Source organism: Cucurbita pepo, chromosome 13, assembly GCF_057944985.1.
Source record: "Cucurbita pepo subsp. pepo isolate OVF chromosome 13, ASM5794498v1, whole genome shotgun sequence".
Classification (NCBI taxonomy): Eukaryota; Viridiplantae; Streptophyta; class Magnoliopsida; order Cucurbitales; family Cucurbitaceae; genus Cucurbita; species Cucurbita pepo.
In genome coordinates, this window is record NC_141810.1 from 2,902,372 (window position 1) to 2,926,066 (window position 23,695).

Below are 23,695 nucleotides of genomic sequence, written 5' to 3' on the forward strand. Positions count from 1 at the left end.
ATGGGTCTTTCTTTTCTTCTTTATGTTTGTTTTGACCGTAGAAATGTGTTTACTTCGAGAAGACGAAGAAGATGATTAGGAAAGTTGAGTGGAAAAGTATTGCGAGTAAAGAGAGATTAGTGCTTTTTAAGAGAAATGAGTGAAACATTGGTATCGGATTTGAGACACAGCCCCGACTCCTATCAAGAGCAACAGTGAGGAATCTTAGACAACGAGTGAAAGTCCGACTCAACAATATTGCGTGAGCGAAAAAAGACAATGCCACTTGTAAAGATCTTTCGTGATACACAAATTCGAGAAAGAAGTCTCAACTAATTCCGTGTATATAATTTGAATTTATGCCACAACATACATATATGAATTATAATGAATAGATAAGAAAATTTATATATTACCAAATTATTATTGATTTTAGGGTATTGTGATAAAAATAAATTTTGAACTCAACTCCTAAATTTTTTATAAAATAAATGTTAAATTTCAAGTAAATTATTGTGTGAGCTAAAGTGCAAAAATTGATAAGTATTTTATTTTTTATACATGCGTTGTCACGTTAATTTTAATTCGTTATATTAAGAAAAAATTTAAAACAATTTCATGAGGTATCTTTTCGAATAAATTTATTTATTTTTTAAATTAAGAGATATAATTAAAATAAATTATAAAAGTTAAGTAGCATCTCGTATTATTTAACTTAAAATAAACAACCCATCCAAATAAGAATTATCAATTAAAGTTTAAATTTTAAATTAATACAATTGTTAATTTAAAATTTTAATCCATACAGCCAAAATTTAGGAATATAGTTAATTTTTTCACCAAAAAAAAAAAAAATCAAATAGAGACTAGCACAAAGAGCTTTTTGCATGGTCTTAAAAAGTCACCTCAATAATAAATAATTGATTTTTTAAATAATAATAATAATAATAATAATAATAATAATAATAATAATAATAATAATAAAAACAATGTTTGGTGATGGGGAGAGCTCAGATCCATAAAAGTTGAGCAGGTGGGCTTTTCCACCAACATGAGGCCCCACAATTCAGACTAGGCCCAATATACTATGCAATCTTTTAACACCCATTTACTAGAGATGTCGATGGGATAGGTCGGGCAGAGACAAAATTGGGGCGAGGTTGAGATTGGGGACGGAGACGAAAAATGTAATCTCCGTCCCCATCCTCATTTAAAAGAGATTCTCCTCCTATTCGGGGCAGGTTCTCAGGGAGCCCTAACCATGCGGGTTAAATGAACATCTACTATTTACGCATTTCATCACGTGCACCATACCATCACCATCTTACAACTAAACCATGTCATTACCTAAATTAATACTCAATACAATAATAATATGTCTACATTAAGTTTAATATAACAATCATATGTTTAATTTATTTGTTGAACCCATCTCGAGCTAAATTATGAACTTTATGAATCTTTTTTTTTTTTCACGCTTCCGTTAATCTATAACTCAATGAATAAGACACTAATTATTATCACAAAGATCGATACTTTGACTCCTAACCTCAATTGTTAAACTTTACATTATAAATCTTAGTTGTGTTTTTTTTTTTTCTTTTCTTTTATGGAAACTTCACTACAAACGTTATGAAAAGAAGATGTTAAACTTTAAAGCAAAACTACAAAAGAAACAATCCATTGAAAAGATGGGGAAGTGAATCAAATATCACACAAAAAAGTATAGAAAAGGGGGGGAAATTCCAAGGAATCCACCTTTTCCCACCATTATTCAAACTTAATTGGATTGCTCAAATTCCATTCTTTTTTTCTTTCACTTTAGTTCAATTCAAAACATAAAAAGATAATAAAATAAAAATTGTTGAGTGGGTTTTAAAAAGAATCAATTGCACAAATATTTGGAAAGTGTAGTTTTAGTGAGTCAGGTGTTGCATAGAGTGTATATTTTCTCCAAGGGCTCGAGAGGAGTCGAACCTCGATTAAACAAAGGTTGTTCAAGGGCTCCAAAGAAGTAGATAGGCCTTAGGAGAGGCTATATGGTGTACTTTGTCTCATGTGAAGATTGTTGAGGATTGTTTGAGACATAAGTGAGGGACACAATATCCATTAGTACGAGACATTTTGGGGAAACTAAAGTAAAACATAACCGTTTGAAAACAGAAACTAGACTCAAAATCGAGAGATGAAGAGGATATTTTTTTTCATTTGCAAAACATTCAAGACTCAATAAATAAGCCAACAAAACCAAGCATTTCAGTTGTAGGTGTAACCAACATGATCCAAAGAACCACTTCTAGATACAACTCTATTTTTCTTTCCAATTTCTTCTCTGTCATAGGGTTAAAACTTTCTATGCTATGACCTTGTTGCTTTTCATTTGACTTCGATTCTGCTATGAACTTAAGTGTAAAGTGGTAATAATTTTAAAAAAAATAATACAAATAAAACTCAAAATTGAAATAGTTAAACATGATGGTTTGAAAATAGAAATTAGACTCCAAATCAAGACTAAGAAAAGACGCAAGTTACAAGCCAACAAGACTAAGAAAAGGCATTACCAAATGAAAAATAATATTCTTCCCAAAAAGCAAGAAAAAGAATCTCTCCTTCAAAAGATTCACAAAAACAAAGGAAAAGTAATAAATAAAGGCACCATCTTTTCGATACCTTAGGAGTCTTTGTTTTGAAGCTCTATCTTTTTCCGTATAAGGTTGATTTTGAAGAAGAAATCAATTGCAACAAACTTTGGTACTAATGAAATTCTTGGATTGCAATCAAAGTAGTGTCCCCACGCCTAAAACACTAAAATCTAAGCCTTGTCAAACAATTTATTAATGGTGCTTAAGCTCAAATGGGTATCAAAAACCAAAAGAAAGGGAGCTGGATCAAAGTTCAAAATTTCTTGTTTTTCCCTCTCAAGCAATCTTTATCTTTAGTTTTTCCCTCCCAAGATGGAAAGAAATGGCAAGTGACTTATACAGTCGCTTTCAAAGTTCAAGAGAGTAAAGGTTTCCCAACACCAAACTCATCACTTTCATAGCCACTCCCATCACCGTAACCTTCTTTTCCTTTTTCCCCAAACCACAAAGTAGAGCCCACACAATATCAAGAACAAATCAGTAAGATTGGATGTTAGAATTTGGAGTATCTATCGGTTGAGTTGGGACATCTTTTTAGACCCAAACTCAACTCAACTATTCAGGTGGTAAAATTTTCAACCCAAACAACCCTATTAAACCATGAGCCCAACTCGAACATAAACTTTTTGGATTGGATTTATCAAGTTGTTCGGGTTATAAACTTTTCATTTATTAGAAAAACTTATGAACCAATCCAATTTAAAAAAATTTTCATTTATTTGAACTCAACCCCCTCTAACCAGAATTAAACTCAGTCGGCAGCTTACCTTTTGATTATTGTTTTCAAATGTCGTTTAAAAAATATCCCCATAGATTGGTTTTGTTGTTAAAGTAAAATTAAAAGAACACTCAACCAAAGGAAAACAGAGCAGCAGATCAACAGAGTGAATTAAACTCAGTCGGCAGCTTACCTTTTGATTATTGTTTTCAAATGTCGTTTAAAAAATATCCCCATAGATTGGTTTTGTTGTTAAAGTAAAATTAAAAGAACACTCAACCAAAGGAAAACAGAGCAGCAGATCAACAGAGTGAATTAAACTCAGTCGGCAGCTTACCTTTTGATTATTGTTTTCAAATGTCGTTTAAAAAATATCTCCATAGATTGGTTTTGTTGTTAAAGTAAAATTAAAAGAACACTCAACCAAAGGAAAACAGAGCAGCAGATCAACAGAGTGAGAATGATTAGAAGAAGAGTTGCTGTCTAACGTACCTTCAAATGGAAATAATAGTGTTCCCTAAGGTGGAGACAGAGAGAATGACGGAGAAAACTGTTCCATTCCAATGGCCTGAAAATTGACACCAAAACTGGCCCTCTTTTCTTCGTGCCCATCCGTTGAACCTCAAGCTTATGCCAATCACTATTCCTCTATATGAATTTTAGTGCACAAAAGATTCTGAAACAGTCTACAAAGTTATCCTAATGACAAGATCTTTTTAACTGAGTTGATTAATTCTGTTCGAACTGTTTCATCTTAAAAAATGGTATAAGAACAAATATTCAAAAAAAAAAAAAAAAAAAAAAAAAATTATGTAATTAAAGACTCGAAAATGAGAATGGAATCAAAAACTAGATAATTCTGCGTACCTGCGAAAGGAGATCAGAACAAGCTGAAGCAGCAACATGAAACTCAATTTCTTGAGCCAAATGCTCCTCGGTATGCACATCGTTCATCAAATTCATCTGCGAGAAAAAGATATAAAGCCGGAGAAGAGGACAGAGAAAGAGAAAAGTTGCAGAGGCAATAACAATGACGACGGTAAACGGATTGAGCCCTAACGACATCAAATAACGCAGCAATACCGAGTTTCCGGCGTATATGAACTGCACCGCCATCAATCCTCCAGTTACCTCCGCATCTTCCATTGCTCCTATCGTTATTATTTCCAATTTTTCCCCGATTCATTTTCTTTCCTTTTCCCCTTATTTTTCCGAGGACATTTGTGCTAATTACAATAGCATTCTATCCTTACAGTACGATGTGGTGCCGCCGCCGCCGCCGCCAGGAGCTCGTTGAGCTCTATTTCTAGTAAACGATGGAACTCCGATAAGAATTGACGCGGTTCGATTTTGGAGTCTTTGTTAATTTCCTCCCCTCTGTTTCAGCTCCTCGCCGCCGCGCTTAAATGAACTAAGATTCCCGACGTCCGTCGTCCTCCGGAAGAAAAAGGTAAAAGAAAAAGGACAGAGAATATTTCCGCACGATGAATTTAATAGAATTAAGAAAAGTTATTAGCCTCTGTTCTTCCCTCTCTCTCTCCCTCGCTTGAAAGGGAATTTAAACCCTAAAATCTTTCTCCATCTCTAAATAACTTGGATTTTCAGGTGCTATATTTTTTCTAATCCTTTGCTGTCATTTGATAGTTATATCTTCTAGCGTTGCTATAATCCTGTTCTACATAATCTACCAAAGTATTCGCACGTTTTGATCATACAAAATTAGAAAGTCAAGCACCTTCTCCTTCAATCTCCTCCATGTAGCGATATAAATTCTAACTTTCAAATCAATATTTGAATCAATTTTCAATCGCTGAAAAATAGTTGGAGAAAATGAAACACTACGCGAGAGCTTCAAAACTCCACAATCTTAATCTACTTTCTTCGAATATGCAAGGAAGAAACCAAAATCAAACCAGAAAGTGAAACTAAATCTAAAACGCATAAACATACATACAAACAAAGTAAATACACTACGAGAGAAAGAGAGAGGGAGAGAGAGACCTGGTATTGAAGAATCGTGAGAAAGAATCAAAGTGAACTCGGAAATTTTGGAAGATTAGGTAACTAAAGAAACGCTTACAGTCGTCGTTTTTTATGGCGGATCTGACAGAATCAAGCAATGTAATGAAGAAGAGATGCTGCTGTTGCAAGTTGAAGCAGTCATCAGAGCATGAAGTGAAGACGACGACGATTCAGAAGCGGAACCAAGGGCGATGGTGAAGGATCATTAACAGGGCGGGATTAGCTTCTAGCCAGAAATCAATCAAAACAAAAATGCTTTAAAATATAAATTTAGTCTTAAAATATTTCTAATAAATCTTTAAATTTAAGTTAAATTACAATAATAATAATAATAATAATAATAAAATAAATCTAAATTTATTAGAATTTTGGATAAAATTTGGACGAGGAAAAATTAAGGTAATGACATGTAACAATGTAATGGTCTCAATCTTCATTATAAGTCAGTTATGTTGTTTTGATTCAAATTTTTGTTTATAATCCATGATAAAAAAATATATGGTAAAATAATATTTAAAAAATAATATTTATAAATCAAATATCTGATATTATAAGGTAAATATTATCGAAATTTATAAATAAACAATTTTACTATATTATTTAATTTTAGATAATTAACTAGGATTAGTTATTTTATATTGTTATAATAATTTTAAATAATTAAGTTTTAATTTAATTTTTGATATTGTAGGGTAAATATTAATTTTATATAAATAAACAATTTTACTACATTATTTAATTTTAGATAATTAATAGGGTTAGTTATTTTATATTATTATAATAATTTTAAATAATTAAGTTTTAATTTAATTTTCATTCAAGTATCTTAAATTTTAAGTTTTTTTACTTTATTTTCTCATAAATTCTTAATAATTATCTTAAAATAAATGATTTAAATAAAATTATATAAACTTAAATGTTTCAAAAATTAAATATTGTATACGCTGGAGTGAATTATATTAAATAATATATTTATAAATCTTATATCATTATAATAATTTATTAATAAAATAATAATATATTTTGAATTTTAATTTTAACTTTCATTTATTAATAATATACATTAAATTTAGGGTTTTGAGTTTGTTTATTTATTAATATTAATAATTTTTTTTTAAAGATTTTAATAAAATCATACAAAAATTTAATTTGTTTGAGAAAAACACGTAATTAACATAAATAAATAAATAAATAAATAAAAGAACTGATCAAGGCGATAATGGGCCGGCCCAAGTTGGCTTCTTGTGGGCTCCTTTGAACTTGTGATTGATTAGACTCATGTCGTTTTGATCAACTCATTGTCGTCATTATTTCAAATGTTATCACATCCCCACAAGAGTGATTGACGGTCGCTAAACAATATCTTCTCTCTCTTTGTGGATGCTAAAAATAAATAATTTATAAAGTTTTGTAAATAATATTATAAAGAGGTAACATATAAAATTTAGGAAAATAATTTCATTACTAACATAAAATACTTTATAAATAGAAGCAATAAATAAATAAATAAATATTATTTTATACTTTTTTGTTTCCTAGAATTACTTTATACATTTATTTAATTTGAAAACTAAATTTTCCAAGTAAATTATAACTTTCTCAATTCTATGGATACTTTTGTAAATAATTTGACTATTTAATTCCCAAAATTTGACTATTTTTGTATTTTCCACGTGTATTATTAGAATTATTTATTTATTCTGTGTTTGACTAATTATTGATGTCTTTTCAAAAAGTATATTCTTTTTAGTAATTGGTAAAGGTAGAAGACCCGTTTGGGTTTCTTGCATTTAGAAAGACCGATGGCTACGCCATCTTAGATGACTATTAATTGAACAATAAAAAATTAAAGAAAAATATATTTCAAGATTGGCTAAATATTTTTCGTAATATAATTTTTTTTAATTATATTTCAATTTAACAGTTTTGACTTTAATATATAAATTTCAAGAAACCATTCAATGGTATATTTATTCCCTAAATTTTAGCTTTTGAAAATTATATATATATATATATATATATATATATATATATATATATATATATATATATATATATATATATATATATATATATATATTATATTTTAGGTACTAAATTTCATTTTATATTATTTATATTTTTTTTCTAGAAACATTGAAATTCTACGTAAGTTTTTTTCTTAAATAAATATTTTGATTTCTGGTTGAATTTTTTAAAATATTGGTAAATTGTGTTTATAATCTTAATTTTAAAAAAATAAAAAAATAATATTTATTTATTCGTTCTTTTGAAAATTAAAATTATAAAAGCATTCATAGACTATGAACTCTAATTCGTTGTAGCATATATTGTTAACATGATTGATATAACGATAACACGAATATAATTTATTGATCAATTAAGACATTTATATTTTTCTTTGAAACCAGAAGATTATATAATAAAGGTTTGAATATTCTAAAACATCGGGAATTAAAGATTGAGTTGAATTAAAATTATATGATTGAAGAAGTGGGTTACTTTTTCATAAAGTAATACCCAAATGTTGATTTTGTTCGTTAAGGTTAAGCATATTCTTTTTAAAATCTGAATTTAAATTACATTATAGGAAAGGAAAAGGTAGTCTCCACTCTACAACTTTCCCTTTTTAACATGTTCTTACCAAATTTCTTTTTAATAATTCCTTAAATCTTTTATTTTACTTTTATTGAGTCCTTAAATTTTTAATTATTTACAAAAATGACAAGTTTACTCTAATTTTAAGGTTCTCTTATAAAAGAATAAAAAATTGTTATTTATTTATTTATTCTCATTATTATTATTATTATTATTATTATTATTATTATTATATTATTTAGTTTAGTTCCATTCTTTGAAAAGTATATATTTTGAATACCCTTGAGTGGGGCATTCCAAATTGGAAAATTTTTATTTATTTATTTTTCCTCTCATTTTCAAGACTTTTTCTTTAATTGCCCCAATTTATTTATTTTGTTATTCAAACGAACGTAACATAGGGGAGTATTTGACCTTTCATTTTTCATTTTTTTGTTATATATTTAATTCATTTTAAAAAAATTAATAATAAAGATAAGGTTAGGCAACAATAATATTCTTATATGATGATCCAAAATATTTTACCTCTCATTAAATAACATATTGTTTTATTTCATTAATTTCACAATATTCTTAAATGAATAAAATAAAATAATTTGAAACGCTATCTTATTCAAACATTTATGTCACGTTACTAAATGATATAAAATTTTATTTCATTAACCCATGAACAAAAAAGAGATGAAGATACACAAAAACGTGTATATATATATATATATATAAAATACTGAAATTTAAAATTTTGAAAATATTATTGAATTTATTAACATATTTTATATTTTTTTAATAGAAATTATAAAAATTTATTGAGAGAGTTTATTTTTGAAAAAAATATTTAAAAAATGGAGAAAACATCACAATTATGTAACAAATGATCCCTTTTCTATTATTATTTTTTTTCATTCATTTTTGTGTTACTTTCGAATACATACAATTGTAACAAAATGAACAAAAAAAAAAAAAAAAAAAAAAACGAGAAATTTTAATTTCATAAAAAGAAAAACAGAAAGCAAGCAAAAATGGAGGGGAAGAATAAGAGGAAGAAGAAATTAGCGTTGTTTGAAGAAGAAGACGATCCACTGTTGTTGTTGATAGACTTTTCAGATTCCAAAAGGGATTTCAATTTGAAATTAGGGTTTGAGCCGTACAAGGCCTGAACTCCTTCCACGTCATCGATCCTTAGGTCCACCTTCTTCCCCCTCGGGCTCAAACTCGGATACATCACAGCTTCTTTCACCGCAGAGTGTGCCAGTCCAAGAACGTGCCCTATCTCATGCGTCACTACCGATTCCAAATCCACCGCCACTTTCGATTTCTCCTTTTCAAAATCCACCGCCCACCGCTCCGCCGCGTCCAGGTGTAGCCTACCGTTTTCCGGCGAAAACGCGTGCGCCAAAATGCCTAATACTCCGTCGAACGCCTCTCCGTCTCCGTGATCGCCGCGGAAGAATCCGATTCGTATATCCGAAGATTCGTAGTCGGAAGACTCTGTGAAGTTTAACGGAATCACCGCGGACCATCGCGAGAACGATCGCCGGACTACTTTTCGAATCTCCGTTGAAGTTAGGTATTCGATTGTGTAATCCGGTGAGAGAGCGTAGGTTAGAGTCGATGATCGAATCCATCTCGGCTGACCGTTGAAGAAAGCGTATCGTCTCGTTGAACGAATCGTTGTTGATACGCTGTGGTTGATTTTAATTAGGTCACTCATTCCGCATCTCGGCGACATGATGCTCGCGATTGTTTCGGAATCGAGCTTTCCAGTGACTGATAAACCTAATCGCTTTTGATAAAGAATCAACGCCGATACGAATTGATCGTCGAAGGAATCGGAGAAGTTGTTTTCAGGAGGAATCGGAAGGTAACCGAATCGATTCAAATACTTCTTCAACTCCGACATGCCGTTCACTTCGCGGCCCTTGCCAGCGTCGAGGAACCGAGCGAAGTTTCTCCATGCGTAGTTGCTATCGCCGTCGATTGTCGCCGTCGCCGCCGTGAAGTCGGCCAAAATTCTGGCGGGAAAAACAGAGTAAAGAAGGTAGAAGAAGCAGAGGTAATAACGGAAAAACGGAAACATGGGGATATTATTTGGTGGCGGTTATCGGGACAAGAGAAATGGAAAGGGAAAAAAAAAAAGCTTTATTTCCGATGGATTTTCTGATTATTTATTAATAATTATTTTTTAAAAAATTTATGAAATAATAATTAATTGATTTTAGAAAAAATGGTCGAAACTGGATTTGGGGGAAAAGAAAACAGAGGAGGATGGGAAAGTTAAGAAGATTCTGGCGTGCTTCCCTTTATATTGCAGATTCCCACTTTTCTTTCATTACCATTGCCATTTTTAATAAATTAAAATAAACTTTTTTCAATTTAATAATTATTATATATTTTTTTTAATTTAGTATTTGCACGAGTCTTTATTGTGCTGGATGAAAAGAAAAGTCGTACATCGGCTAATTTAGGAAATGATCATGAGTTTATAATCTAGTAATACTATCTCCATTGGTCTGAGGCCTACCATTGTGGAGAGTCGTGTTCATCTAACATGGTATTAGAGTAGGATAATATCTGCTAGTGCTTGAGCCGTTACAAATTGTATCAGAGCCATGCCAATAGAATCCTCAAATGTTGAACAAATCACTCCAAAATAATAATATATATATATATATAAAAGATTATTAATTTAAAAATTAGAGTTTAACCTTCGGTGGATGAGCATTTAGGTTTTTGAGGTAACAGATTTTCATCGATGTTTGTGTTACTCAAGTCGACATCTTCGCTTCCACTTCATCCATCACTACTTACACGACTAGTCAATTGAGCTTTTCTACTAGAAGGTATTTATATGTGGGTGTGGTTTTTTTTTTTTTTTTTTTTTTTTTTTTTTTTACGGATATGATTTCTTATAAATCGTGGCTGATTAAGCAAGTTCTAATAACTACGAGATTATTGGGTTCGTCCACAACGTTACGAGATAAAGCCCCAAATCCTTAAAATTAGAGGATGATTAAATCCACTCGAACACTCAAAGACGTAATATAACATCAAGTCAAGATATAATTGGGTACGTCATGACTTTAATAATAATTGAATTCATCATTCCACGCCCTACAATAACTTTTTCTTTTCTAGTACGTCCAAAAATAAAAAACCTCTTTTTCTCTTATAAATTCACAATTATTGGGACATAATTTCACGAATTAATTTCTTTTTTAGTCAATAAATCCCCATTTTTTCACAAAAATCTAAAAATAAAAAATCCACGTGGAATAGAAATAAATCATGAGTTATCGACTTATTTGGATCAAATTAATTTTAAATAAATGAAAATTTTATAAATTGAACATGAATTTTCCAATTTACTGTTAATTTTAATTTTTTTTACTCACCACACAATTAATACACATATTTATTATCATTTTCATAATTTAATTTCCAACAACTCCTTTGAAGTCCCTTAAAACGTGAATTATATTGAATTACAAAACTTAATTTAGATAGATGTTTTTTACACTTTTATTAAAAATAAAAATTTGAATAAATGAGCTGAACAATTTCAACCAATCCAATCCAATATTTTACCGTTGGGTTTAATTAGGTTAATTATTTAATTAAGGTTATTTGAGTACCGGAACAATTGAGTTGAATTTAAAAATTTGTTTCAACTTAATCCAGTCTATAATTATTCATGTCAGATATGAAACCACATTAAGTTTGAGGCTTTGATTTGTGACATGAATAATCATATAATGATGATTGCATCATTAATTAGGAGCATATGGTAAGGAAAATAATGCAAAAGTTGTTAAAGTGCCCCAACAAAGATTTCCATAGAGAAGTTGAGCTGTTTCAGCTCTTATTTATTTATTTACATTTTGGTTCAACATTTCAATATTAAGTGGTGAAGAAAATCAAAAGTCTATTTGTGAATTTTTATTTTCAAAACCCATTAATAATATATTTGATTTATTTAGGTCCATTTTATAATCATTTGATTTTATAGTTTTTTTTTTCATAAATTGGGATTGTTTTTTTTTTTTTTTTTTATATATATAATTTATTTATTAAATCTTAAACTCCTACCGACTATTGTTATAAAGATTAAAACCGCGATGAAAACTATTTGACATTTGTAATAATGTTAGTAATAGATTCTGGTTGATGAATGTTTAATGACTATTGTTATAAAGATTAAAACCGCGATGAAAACTATTTGACATTTGTAATAATGTTAGTAATAGATTCTGGTTGATGAAAGCAGCTGGGTGATAGGAACCTTCCCTTTTGACTCTGGTGTTATTATCGAGAGATTCAATCTAACCTAACCTAACCCAAAAGTAGAGCTCAAAATAGAGCATTGAGTTGGGTGTGAAACTCTATTAAGTTCATTCAAGTAGCTATTCCGACCAACTTGAAAATTCATGTTGGTTAAAAAAAATGTTATTTAACTATTAATGTTATTTCACAACAACAAAACATAACCGAGTAAATATAGATTCCCAATTATCACCTTATTGGCCAATGATTCAATTTTCGATGAGTAACTCTAAAAAATAAGAATTTATCTTGATCTAGAAGGTACAAATCCGGGTTTGTTCAACTCAAAAAACGAAAATGAAGAGTGTATTCAATAGAACATATGACATTCATGAAGCTTACAAAGAGGGAATGCACCAATTGGCTCGTCGATGTATATTCTAATGTATTTGCAAACTTAAACATAGCTCAACTAGTTAAAATATACACCATTAGTTAAGATGTTAGAGCGTTGAATCTCTCCGTTCCCATTTAACGAAAGATATTGAAATATATATTTGAATTTGAACCCTTTTTTTTCAGTGTTGAAAGGAAACCAACAAAATGGCTTAGAATAATAAGCAGAGGGAGGGTTCAAAATGCAGTCTTTTTCTAGCAGAACCAGCTTGGTAAGCTGCAACAATCAACAATCAGAACTAATTGATATATACACTATCAAATGGTGAGTTCTTCCAACTACAAAAATCCATTCTCTATCTGTTTCCACTCGAATTCATAGAATTTTTTTGGTCAGTCTTCTTTTCGACGCCTCACGACAAGTCAACGATATTTTGTCTTACGAGCACCATGGCTTTTCAGTTAGATTGGTAGAAAATACATACCGGAACTTTGAGCTGTAAGGTAACCACTCAATGATATGAGATGCCTTCTTGCCAGTCTGAAGATCCATACATTTCTGTATCGACTCGTGGAGTTTCCCATCGACATTTTCGGAAATCCATTTCGGAAGTTCGTCTGAGCTGATGGATGCTTCACGTGCAAATCGTTCGAGCACCTTTGGTAGGAATACTTTCTTTGATTTCTTCACAACTATATTTGCTTGGAGAAACTCCCTTTTGGCCAATTCCAGTTCCTCTTTTACATTTGATGCAGTGTACACTTTCAGCTGCAGGTTTAAACAAAAAAGAACGAAAAAAAAAAAAAAACAGATTCGTTTCATACAAAAAGAACGAAAGATTTCATAAAATCGATTAAGGGATCAACAATAATTTACCACAGGATCTGAAGAGGCACCGGTGCAGAGGCCAAAGCAAACAAGAGGTTGAAGACTTGGAAGGCCTAATTTTGAAGAGATAAGTTGTCTTTCTTCACCAGACTTCTTCCTCAGTGCGGTGGAAATGATGGTTTCAAGCCACTATAGTTTATACAAGTCACAGAATGAGCGATATCTCTTTCATCCATACACAAAAATAGTTGAAAGTTTAAGAAAAGAGTGTATACCCATCCTATTCGAGGGGATTTGAAGGAAAAAATTGATTGTTCTATTGCATTTGCACTGATGATACGGCCACCGATGTTGTAAGCAGCCTGCACTATACTGAAAAGCCCATCAACAATGCTAGTCTATCGAAAAGGACCAAATTCGCTCGCCCGACACGAGCACAAAGGTCTTTGAATGAACGACGAAACCCCTTAAAGTGTCCATCTATAGTAATAATCTAGAGCATTATATTACACATATTGTAGCTGCTAATTTGTTAGGAATCCCGACCCTCCACAATGGTATGATATTGTCCACTTTGAGCATCAGCTCTCATGGTTTTGCTTTGGGCTTCCCCAAAAGACCTCATACCAATGAAAATGTATTTCTTACTTATAAACCCATGATCATTCCCTAAATTAGCCCATGTGGGACTCCCTCCAGACAATCCTCGACACAAATATCTATCTCAAATTTCATGTACTGCAGACAGAGAAATGCAATACCTTATGGAACAAAGCCAACCTTCTTAGAGAGCCATGAGGGATTCCATATGCCAAATATGCCTGAAAAAGGCAGGCAAAACAAGCTCAACAAAATGAGAAGAATGAACTGGAAATGTCACAATTAGCTGATCTTACATGCATTAGAAGAGCATTATACACATTAATCCAGAATGCAGTTTGAGCATCAATCTCCATCTTACTGACATTCACTTTTTCCAGCTGCTCAACTAATACTCTGAAACCAATAAAATGGGATGGTTAAGGGCAACCAAAGGAAAAATGGCATCAAAGCACGAGTCCCGGACAATCGTAAAAAAAATGAACTCCAACAATTCAGTTAATTTTCAAAAGACAAGGACCGAACATGTCTTCCTTTTCTACCCCATACCGTACTCTGTAGGGAGTTATATTTCGAGGCAAGAAACATACCTATAATTGTTGATTGCATATGAAGCACGAGAGAACTGGGTGTTATTGGTTGATATGCAATGTATTTCCAGCATTGCTTTCACATCCCCACATTGTTCCTCCACAGGTCCACTCTCGGGCCGTTTAACTTTAGGGAAGGAACTTGCCTTTTTTTTAGCATTGTTAGATGCCACTCTATGAAGAGAGCAGTATATAAAAGCCATGCACCTCACCATCTCCTCTGATAATTTGCTTGGACACTCAAAAAGATGATCTTTTAGAGTTCGCAGAGAAGTTTTCTTCACCTGTGAAAGCGCTTCACGAACCTGACAAATTACTCGATGAGAATATTTCACTACTTGGCACAGAAGGTAATGGCTACAAAGTACATGAAGTTTCAACATGTGGAATACTGAATGTTGTGTTAATGGGCAAGAAACCTTCTTGAGTTCTGAAACTTGATTACATTCTACAAATGGTCACTGCTTGATATCCCTGTATTAGCTAAGCAGGGCAGAAACAACAACCTATATTAAGAGTGTACCTTTGCAGGGCCTGAAATTTTTCCCGTACTTACGTCGCCTTTTCCTCCCAACAAGGAATTAGGACCAGCATTCGAGGCTCTTTTTCCCAAGTCGTTTACGGAGAACGTTTGCAAAGGTCCCAAAGGGAACTTCCTTGATGAACAAAATGCACTTGAAATGATACTGGGGTGTTTTTTTGATTCATGCTTCCCATGAGCTGGAGAGACTGTGACTGAACTTTGCTGAGAAGATGTCTTGCTAACACAATTTTCAAAAATACTCCTATAGAGAGAGAGCACATGCTGTTCGCGGTTTGCGACCTCTTCTTCAAGTAATTCAATTTCTGTGATCAAATCCTTCGTCTGGGAAAAACGTACTCCGATCAGCGCAAGTATGAGATCAAATAATCAATAATATAATGTATTAGAATACAAGGAGATAATTTGACTTCAAGATTCAAGCCTTCACCACTGCATTTAGAAATGTATACCAGAAAAGCTCTTAACCATTTCTATACATTCGTGAATAAGTGAAAGAATTACCTGAGCTAAGTGCCTGTGCCCGGGAGATAAAGTACTTGATGCACGACCCATTGCCCTTTCAAGCATACTTCGCATAGATCTCTCTTGTTGCAACCGCAGCTGTAGCAACTCAATCTGCAATTTGTACGTGTACAAATTGAGATGTTAGAATATTTTTCAACTACCGTTTGAAACTTCATTGACTTGATGTAACATCCCAAGTCCACCGCTAGCAGATATTGTCCTCTTTGAGCTTTCCTTCAAGGTTTTAAAACGCATTTGCTAAGGAGAGGTTTCCACACCCTTCTAAAGAATGCTTCGTTCTCCTCTCCGACCGATGTGGGATCTCACACTTGACCATCGAGAGTTGATATCTTGAAATGGATTCCAAATGGAACATGAGAGAGAGAGACCAGATACTTACATCATTTTCCAAAGACGCTCGGTGTTTAGAAGACGAATTATCATTGAAATTAGTAGCACCCTCATGCAGCGGACTTCGTGCTCTAATACCACTTGTAGACAGTGGGGATGCCTGTTAATACATACAAGATCCAACGCCCTTGAGACAGTCATTATAGAAGCAGACACATAAAAACAATACACTAACATAAGCACGATAACTACGATTCGATGCCTCACTTGTTTGTCGCTCCGGCCATTCTTGCTATTAGAATGCAGAACCCCACCTCTAATGACATTGGAGTTCCTGTCTGAAGAACTAGAAGAAGAACAAAAAGGATCAAAAGTTAGTGACATAATGTTATGATCATTATAGAGTGACAGATGAATCAAGCAATTCATAGATTCTATAAAAACCCTCATAACCGAACTTTTTGTTAGTGAAAAAGAAGAACAAATGAGAAAATTATGTGAACAAACAACTATCCTCGCCATTTCCATCCCCACATTATTCCCTGTGTTCAAGTTTAGTTCGCTGCCAATTTATAAACTAAGAACTTCATTTGCTTGAAGGAACCACTAGATCCAGCTTCCAACATTCAATATCAACAAGTTGCCTATAAATCTCTCCTCTAAATTCTCCAGTTTCTAAAAATCAAACAAAAGAAGAAAGGAAACAAAAACCCTAAACTAACGAAGATGAGATCAAAATGCAACAGATATATAAAAAAAAAACGTCCAAATTAAACCTTCTAGAGCGCCTATGGCGGGCATGAACATGATGCGACGCTAAATAATCTCGAAGTTCTCTATTCCCAGAAGCTTTTTCTTCACCACGCAAATGCATATCGAATCCACTCATTATTGTTATTCAGAATACACATTCTTGCTCTATTAAACACTCGATGATTCTACCTCCCCACTCAGCAAAGATCATAAAGAAATATAATGAACTGCGCGACGGGTCAGCTATTAAATGAAAAGAAAAACAGGATCCAAAGATCGAAACGCAAAATTTCTCTCTCTTTTTTACTCAGACATGAAAAGATTTGTAGAAATTACCAGTGGAATAAGCGGACAATGGTGGTTGGCCTCTCTGCCTCTGCCAGAAAATTGAATTCAATCACTTTAGGGTTGTTGATCGCATTCAATTCGAGAATTCAATTCATCTTTCTGATCAAGTTTTCTCTCTCTCTCTCTGTCTTTTCCACAAACAGACAGACTGAAATCCAAGCCTCGCCGTTGAAGTAGGTTGATTTACGGTTCGTGAGAATCTGAGATAGAAATGTTTGAATTTGGAGGGGATTTTCAAATCTTTGAATTTCATACGGAGAAAAGTTTAAATTATTATATATCTATATATATATATATAGATTAATATTCATTTGTGAGGTCCCAATGTCTCTATGTGTCTCTGTCACGCATGTTCATCTATACAATAATTCATATACTAAATCAGGTAATAATTAAATCTTTTGCAATTTTTACTCTAAATGAATGCAATTTATGAACCACCACTAATTCAAATTCTACCGTAATATTTTTAAATTTTTTAAAAAATAAAAAATATATTTCTGCTTTCATTTAAAATGTCACACTATTATCTTAACCTTAACAAAATATTTTTATCGTTAATATATGGATGGAAAATAAATAGGCTAAATTAATAAAAATATCTTTAAATTTATATTTTATCTAAAAAATACTCCTAAACTTTCAAAAATTCCAATAATACCATTAAACTTTTTTAAAAAATTCAAAAAATACCTTTATCGTTACGCTGCTATAGAAACGATTAATACTTTGATTTAAAATTATCATTGAATTTTTAAAGAGGTTTTAAAAATACACTTTGATTTTTAAAAGTTTTGTTACTCTTACTATTAGTACAACATTTTAAAAATACTCCTAAACTTTTCAAAATAATGTTAAAAAATTGGAGATAATCTATGAGAGATTGAGAGACTATTTTTGAAATAAAGTACAATAATTTAACCAATAAATTTTATTACCAATAATTTTGATTGTGTTTGTAAAGTAAATTTTAAATTTAAATTATATTATTTAAGTCGGGTCCTCTTCAAAATATATTTTATGGATATTTGAATATATTAATTTTTTAATTCGATAAGAAGTGAAATGGATATTTGAATTTATACTCTTAAATTTTTAGAAGTCTAAAAAAAATATTTATTTGTTTTAAATTGAAAACATTAATATTTTATTTTAAACACACTTTTAAACTTTCCATTTTAAAAAATATCGTCAAATTTTGAAAAATTTTATTAATATATTTTAATTAAAGAAAATTTAAAAAAAAAAAACCCTAAAGTAGTTTTAACCTTCCTAATCTGCTTTAATATATATTATTAAAAAATTTTAAATTTATTGATGAAACTTTAAAAGAAATTAAAGATATTCTTGAAATATTAAAAAAAATTTAAGAATATTAAAAAAAATTTAAAATATTTTCGAAGGATGGTAAAGTCTTGCTAATTTCAGCAATGCCATGGGAGCTTATACTCAAAGTGGAAAATGTCGTGATTCCTAACATGGTATCAGAGTCATGCCAATAGATTGCTAAATCTTCAAATATCGAATAAAGGACTCCAAAGAAAAATGACTCAAGCCTCGTCGAAGACAATAAAAAATGACAAAGACTCCAAAGGAGTCGAGTCTCGATTAAAGGGAGACGCACTTTGTTTGAGGGGAGGTGTTGGATGATGAAGGTTTAAGGAATGATCATGAGTTTATAATCAAGTAATACTCTCTTCATTGGTATGAGACTTCTTGGAAAGTCAAAAGCAAAGTTACGAGATCTTATGCTCAAGTGGATAGTATCGTACCATTGTGGATTGTGGAGGGTTGAAGATGAATTCAAAATATTTTTATATATTTCTATTAATTCAGTCCTTCAACGAAAATCGAGGTCTTCCTCAAACAATCAGTGGGGCCAAAGATTCTAAGCTCTGGAGTAATGGTTTAATCGGTTGAGCAATCTGAATTGCCAACAAATCTCATTTTAGTTTTGAAATTCCGACAAGTAAACGGCGGCCCACAATTTTGCTTTTTTGTTTTTTTTCTGAAGTTCAGGCGGGAAAAAGAAAAACCCTTCTGCAAAGCTAGGTTACACGTCAGCCACTCACGCGCCGCCGTGCTGCGGCGGTTGAAACCCACTTCTAGACTGAAGCGCCACCTAACAACCTGAAATACCTATTTCCATCAATACGATTGACCCAAAAACCAACAATTGAAATGATTCACAAATCGTTCAAGGACGCCATTGCTCCCCTTATACACAAATCCAAATCGCTGCAACATCTCAAAGAAATCCATGGCCACCTTCTCAAGACCCACCTTCCTGAAAGTCCATACGGTGTCGCACCTTTACTCGCCGTCGCTGCAACTTCCGGCGATAATGACGGTTCTTTCTTTTCTTACGCTTGTGCAATTTTTAAGAACCTTCGGCATAGGAATACTTTCATGTATAATTCGATGATCAGAGGGTATGTTCTATCGCGGGCTCCGAAACAAGCGATTTTGTGTTACTTAGATTTGATTGATCAAGGGCTTTTTGCTAATAACTATACTTTTCCGCCATTGATAAAAGCTTCCGCGTTAGTTTATAGTGAATTGAAGCGAGTAGGTTATTTGGTTCATGCCCATGTTATTGTTCTTGGATATGAGAATGATCCATTTGTTGTGAGTACGCTTGTTGAATTTTATTCCTTAATCGATTTGAAAGTTGCACGCGTATTGTTCGACAAAAGTTCTGTGAAGGATGTGGTCGTGTGGACGGCGATGGTTGATGGGTATGGGAAGGTGGGGGATGTTGAGAGTGCTAGAGAACTGTTTGATGAAATGCCTGTGAGGAATGTAATTTCTTGGAGTGCCATGATAGCTGCTTATTCTCGGGTTAGTGACTTCAGAGAGGTGCTTTGTTTGTTTAGACAAATGCAAGAGAAGGATATTAAGCCTAATGAATCAATTACTGTTAGTGTTCTTACTGCTTGTGCTCATCTTGGTGCTATAACACAAGGACTTTGGATGCACTCTTATGCCAAGCGCCACCGTTGGGAATCGAACCTGATATTGGCTACTGCATTGGTTGATATGTATTCAAAATGTGGTTACATTGAATCAGCATTAGCAGTGTTTGAGGGCATTTCAAATAAAGATGCAGGGGCATGGAATGCAATGATTTCTGGAGTTGCAATGAATGGGGATGTGACGAAATCGCTCGAGTTATTTGATAAAATGATTCTCAACGGAACTCAGGCTACAGAAACTACATTTGTAGCTGTTCTTGCTGCTTGTACGCACGCCAAGATGGTCGACACGGGCCTTAAATTGTTTGACCAAATGTATACTGTTTATGGGGTTCAACCTCAATTCGAGCATTATGCTTGTGTGGTTGATCTTATGGCTAGAGCAGGTATGGTAGAGGATGCTGAGGAATTTATAGAGAAGAAAATGGGAGGCTTTAGTAATGTGGATGCCAATGTGTGGGGAGCAATGCTGGGTGCTTGTAGAAAATATGGGAATATTGAAGTTGGGAACAGAATTTGGAGAAAGCTTTTAGCTATGGGTGTAACAGATTGTGGTACGCAAGTCCTTTCATACAACATCTATGCTGAAGCTGGATGGGAAATGGCGGCGAAGGAGGTAAGGAAAAATTTATCAGAAACCAGGTCGAAAAAAACGCCAGGTTGCAGCGTGTTGGAGGTCGATGGTGCAGTTCAAGAGTTCCTTGCAGGCGATCTCTCTCATCCTCAAGTGCAAGATATATGTGAAATGCTTGGTTCTCTTTCTAGAATGGTGAAGTGGGAGACCCTTGGTCAAGTAATTTAGAAATTGCTTCAAACAGGAGATGAAAGTCTTTTAGAAGGTTCACATAATTGCAAGTCTGCCCTTTGTTGGTAAGAAATAGCTTAGGCTATTAAGTGATTAATTTCCTTATCTTTCTAAAAGCATAATAAAATTCTTTTCGTTACAGGGAAAAAGTTGTGCTTTAAGATGGAGAACGCACATTGTCATGGCCAACGTAAGGTCAAGACATTTATTCCGAGGTCGGAGGTTCAAATCCTCACTCCCATAATTGTTGTTCTAAAAAAACCAAGGTATGACGAGATAGGGATGGATATTGGCAAGTTACAAGTTTTGCCGGTTAATTTCGATTTGCAGTTCATTGTTATATACCAAGTAAAACGATACAGATTCTTGTGACTCATGTCTTTCATCTCTTTTTACCCGTAGATCGCTTATACTTGAAGGGTATTCTCGTGTCATCCATTTGTAGAAGTCATTGGGAGACTGTGAGATCCCACATCGGTTGGGGAGGAGAACGAATCATTCTTTATAAGGGTGTGGAAACCTCTCCCTAGTAGACACGTTTTAAAAACCTTGAGGGGAAGTCCGAAAGGAAAAAGCCAAAGAGAACAATATCTGCTAGCGGTGGACTTGGGCTGTTACAGAGACCTTTAGCAAATCATCTTCACGGTAAGCCTATATCTATAGTTTCTACATATGTTCAGCTGCACTACTTTTCTAGGACTTAATTGAAAGTTTTGACTTTGAATTCTTCTTTGTCACGGTTGGCTGCCTGTTTATATATTTTCTGGGACAACTTCTGCTAAACTGGATGTGTACTTGCAAGTTTTCTAAACAATAGGGTTTTACTCTTTTAGTTGTGTACTGAGCCTGTTTTTTTAGTTAAGACTACTGGGTATTTTTAAAAGCGTAGAGAGAATGCAGCTTAGTTAATGTATTGTTGATAAAGACAGCACCTGGAGTATACTGCCCTCTGTCTCTCTAGGCATGGAAAATAAAACGGTGCTCATTGATGGAACTCAATGGTATGGGCCATTTGGGGCATGAGTGATCAATTCTACCTGATGTTTAGAGCACTAAGAACAATCTCAAATGCCTATATCATTTTTCACCCATGAAGCATATCATTATTACATCAATTCCTATGCTTCCCTATATTAGTGCATGTTTGGTATGTGTTTTAAAATGTCTATATACTGGTAAAAGTGTAACGGCCCAAGCCTGCCGCTAGTAGATATTGTCCTCTTTGGGTTTTCCCTTTCGGAATTCCCTTTAAGGTTTTTAAAATGCGTTTGCTAAGGAGAGATTTTCACACCCTTATAAATAATGTTTCGTTCTCCTCCCCAACCGATGTGGGATCTCACAATCCACCCCCTTTCAAGGCCCAGCATCCTCGCTGACACTCGTTCCCTTCTCCAATCGATGTGGGACCCTCTAATCCACCCCCTTTCAGGGCCCAGCGTCTTTGCTAGCACACTACTTTGTGTCTATCCCCCTTCAAGGTTCAGCCACATCGTCGGCCCATAGCTTGGTGTCTGGCTTTGATACCATTTATAACGGCCCAATCCCACCACTAGCAAATATTGTCTTCTTTGGGCTTTCCCTTTCGGACTTCCCCTCAAGGTTTTTAAAACGCATTTACTAGAGGGAGGTTTCCACACTCTTATAAAGAATGTTTTGTTCTCCTGCCCAACCGATGTGGATCTCACAAAAAGTGTTTTTTTAGAAATCAGTGGCGTTCGGTTAAAATTTTAAAGAGCGGTGAAAAGGGTTTCTGAACATTCTAATAAGAGATTAAAAAAAACATTTAAAATGTATTTAGAGGAAACATTTAGCTAAAAGTGCTCAGTTAAGAACTTTTTTTTTTCCCAACAGGCATTTCCAAACGAACACTTACTTGCGCTGAGTAATTAGAGGTTCGCTACTCTGGACGATTAGGAGGTTGCTATCTGGTGCCTGCAAAATCAATAGAAGAAACCATAGGTTGGTGGAGCCAATCTTGCAGGGTGGCCCCAATCTCCAGCTTGGTAAGTGAATTTAAGAGCGACTGTGACACATATGAATGTCTTGGTAGATATTAAGTTAGTCGAGGTGTGTATAAATTGGTCGGAGAGCCAAGATAAGATCATTTTAAAGTACTTGGGACCATTTTGCTATACCTATTATATCATAGATCATTGAGTTTCCTCCTTGTGGACTGAAGATATAATAATTTATGATTGTCACATGGTTAAGGTTATTTGTGATGCTTTTATGTGAAACATTTATATAAATGCTTTTGAAATAAGCTCCAATTATGTGAACCATTTTGTTCTTGATCTGATACTGTGTTCTTATTCTTTAAATATGCTGCCCAGGATTCGAGGAAGAATGCATCAAATTATGGAAAAGAGTTCTAAATATGCTGTCCTTTTGTTCTTGATCTGAAACTTTTCTTACTGTCTGTGCTCGGTCAATGGCAAGTCATTAGAGACCGTTTTGGTTAAATTACAAATTTAGTCCAAGAATTTTGAGGTCGGTATTTATTTGTTCTCTGAACCTTCAGAGGTGTTTGATAGACCCTTGAACTTTATTTTTTCTGATTAAGTTACCTGATCAAGAGACCCAAAGGTTGTATTTATTATGTACACTTGTCTAGCTCAGTTTAACCTTGTGCTCATGGATCGAGCCCTATTATGGGTAATTTTTTATTTTTATTCTTTAAATTGTTAGCAGCTCTAAATCTTTTTATCGGAGAAGAAACACTAATAGGTCATTCGATCAATACATCAAAGGGTTGTATTTATTTTGTAGGCCCATCTAGCT

At 33.2% G+C, this 23,695-nt stretch overlaps 3 protein-coding genes and 1 pseudogene across 7 annotated transcripts; 1 reads left to right on the top strand and 3 right to left on the bottom strand.

Moving 5' to 3' along the window:
* Positions 1–880: 880 nt before the first annotated feature.
* On the bottom strand, positions 881–4,648 carry LOC111808626 (uncharacterized). 4 transcript variants are annotated; one of them, XM_087129527.1, is made up of 4 exons: positions 4,423–4,648; positions 4,207–4,302; positions 3,832–3,987; positions 1,336–2,784 (listed from the first exon to the last, which is right to left on the bottom strand). In XM_087129527.1, exons 1-4 carry the CDS (start codon positions 4,483–4,485, stop codon positions 2,734–2,736), a joined length of 366 nt encoding a protein of 121 aa, XP_086985653.1. In that variant the 5' UTR covers positions 4,486–4,648; the 3' UTR covers positions 1,336–2,733. The 4 variants fall into 4 exon arrangements, with proteins under 4 accessions (XP_086985652.1, XP_086985651.1, XP_086985653.1 ...); XM_087129526.1 differs by lacking the exon at positions 1,336–2,784 and adding an exon at positions 881–1,309 and having other exon boundaries at positions 4,207–4,648; XM_087129525.1 differs by lacking the exon at positions 1,336–2,784 and adding an exon at positions 881–1,326 and having other exon boundaries at positions 4,207–4,648.
* Positions 4,649–8,822: 4,174 nt separating this feature from the next.
* On the bottom strand, positions 8,823–10,256 carry LOC111808660 (metalloendoproteinase 1-MMP pseudogene; annotated as a pseudogene).
* A 2,593-nt stretch (positions 10,257–12,849) lies between these two features.
* LOC111808043 (electron transporter, putative (Protein of unknown function, DUF547)) lies at positions 12,850–17,101 on the bottom strand. The gene is made up of 11 exons (XM_023693818.2): positions 16,810–17,101; positions 16,301–16,379; positions 16,083–16,193; positions 15,680–15,793; positions 15,158–15,499; positions 14,635–14,939; positions 14,341–14,440; positions 14,206–14,265; positions 13,720–13,806; positions 13,493–13,633; positions 12,850–13,384 (listed from the first exon to the last, which is right to left on the bottom strand). Exons 1-11 carry the CDS (start codon positions 16,920–16,922, stop codon positions 13,055–13,057), a joined length of 1,782 nt encoding a protein of 593 aa, XP_023549586.1. The 5' UTR covers positions 16,923–17,101; the 3' UTR covers positions 12,850–13,054.
* Positions 17,102–18,996: 1,895 nt separating this feature from the next.
* On the top strand, positions 18,997–23,589 carry LOC111808087 (pentatricopeptide repeat-containing protein At5g06540). 2 transcript variants are annotated; one of them, XM_023693883.2, is made up of 5 exons: positions 18,997–20,979; positions 21,057–21,180; positions 21,317–21,559; positions 22,766–22,917; positions 23,248–23,589. In XM_023693883.2, the coding sequence occupies exon 1, from the start codon at positions 19,316–19,318 to the stop codon at positions 20,909–20,911; it is 1,596 nt and encodes a 531-aa protein (XP_023549651.1). In that variant the 5' UTR covers positions 18,997–19,315; the 3' UTR covers positions 20,912–20,979; positions 21,057–21,180; positions 21,317–21,559; positions 22,766–22,917; positions 23,248–23,589. The 2 variants fall into 2 exon arrangements, with proteins under 2 accessions (XP_023549651.1, XP_023549652.1); XM_023693884.2 differs by lacking the exon at positions 21,317–21,559.
* Positions 23,590–23,695: the final 106 nt, after the last annotated feature.

What these genes read in the sequence shown, in the direction of transcription:
- LOC111808626 (XM_087129524.1), bottom strand. Translation starts at nt 4,485, where the DNA reads ATGGAAGATGCGGAGGTAACTGGAGGATTGATGGCGGTGCAGTTCATA. An exon ending in GTTCTGATCTCCTTTCGCAG is followed by an intron (nt 3,988 to 4,206) that starts GTACGCAGAATT and finishes AAATTCATATAG; the next exon opens with AGGAATAGTGATTGGCATAA. An exon ending in ACTATTATTTCCATTTGAAG is followed by an intron (nt 2,785 to 3,831) that starts GTACGTTAGACA and finishes CTTAGATTTTAG; the next exon opens with TGTTTTAGGCGTGGGGACAC.
- LOC111808087 (XM_023693883.2), top strand. Translation starts at nt 19,316, where the DNA reads ATGATTCACAAATCGTTCAAGGACGCCATTGCTCCCCTTATACACAAA.
- LOC111808043 (XM_023693818.2), bottom strand. Translation starts at nt 16,922, where the DNA reads ATGAGTGGATTCGATATGCATTTGCGTGGTGAAGAAAAAGCTTCTGGG. An exon ending in ATAATGCTCTTCTAATGCAT is followed by an intron (nt 14,266 to 14,340) that starts GTAAGATCAGCT and finishes TGCCTTTTTCAG; the next exon opens with GCATATTTGGCATATGGAAT. An exon ending in GGTTGGCTTTGTTCCATAAG is followed by an intron (nt 13,807 to 14,205) that starts GTATTGCATTTC and finishes AGTATAGTGCAG; the next exon opens with GCTGCTTACAACATCGGTGG.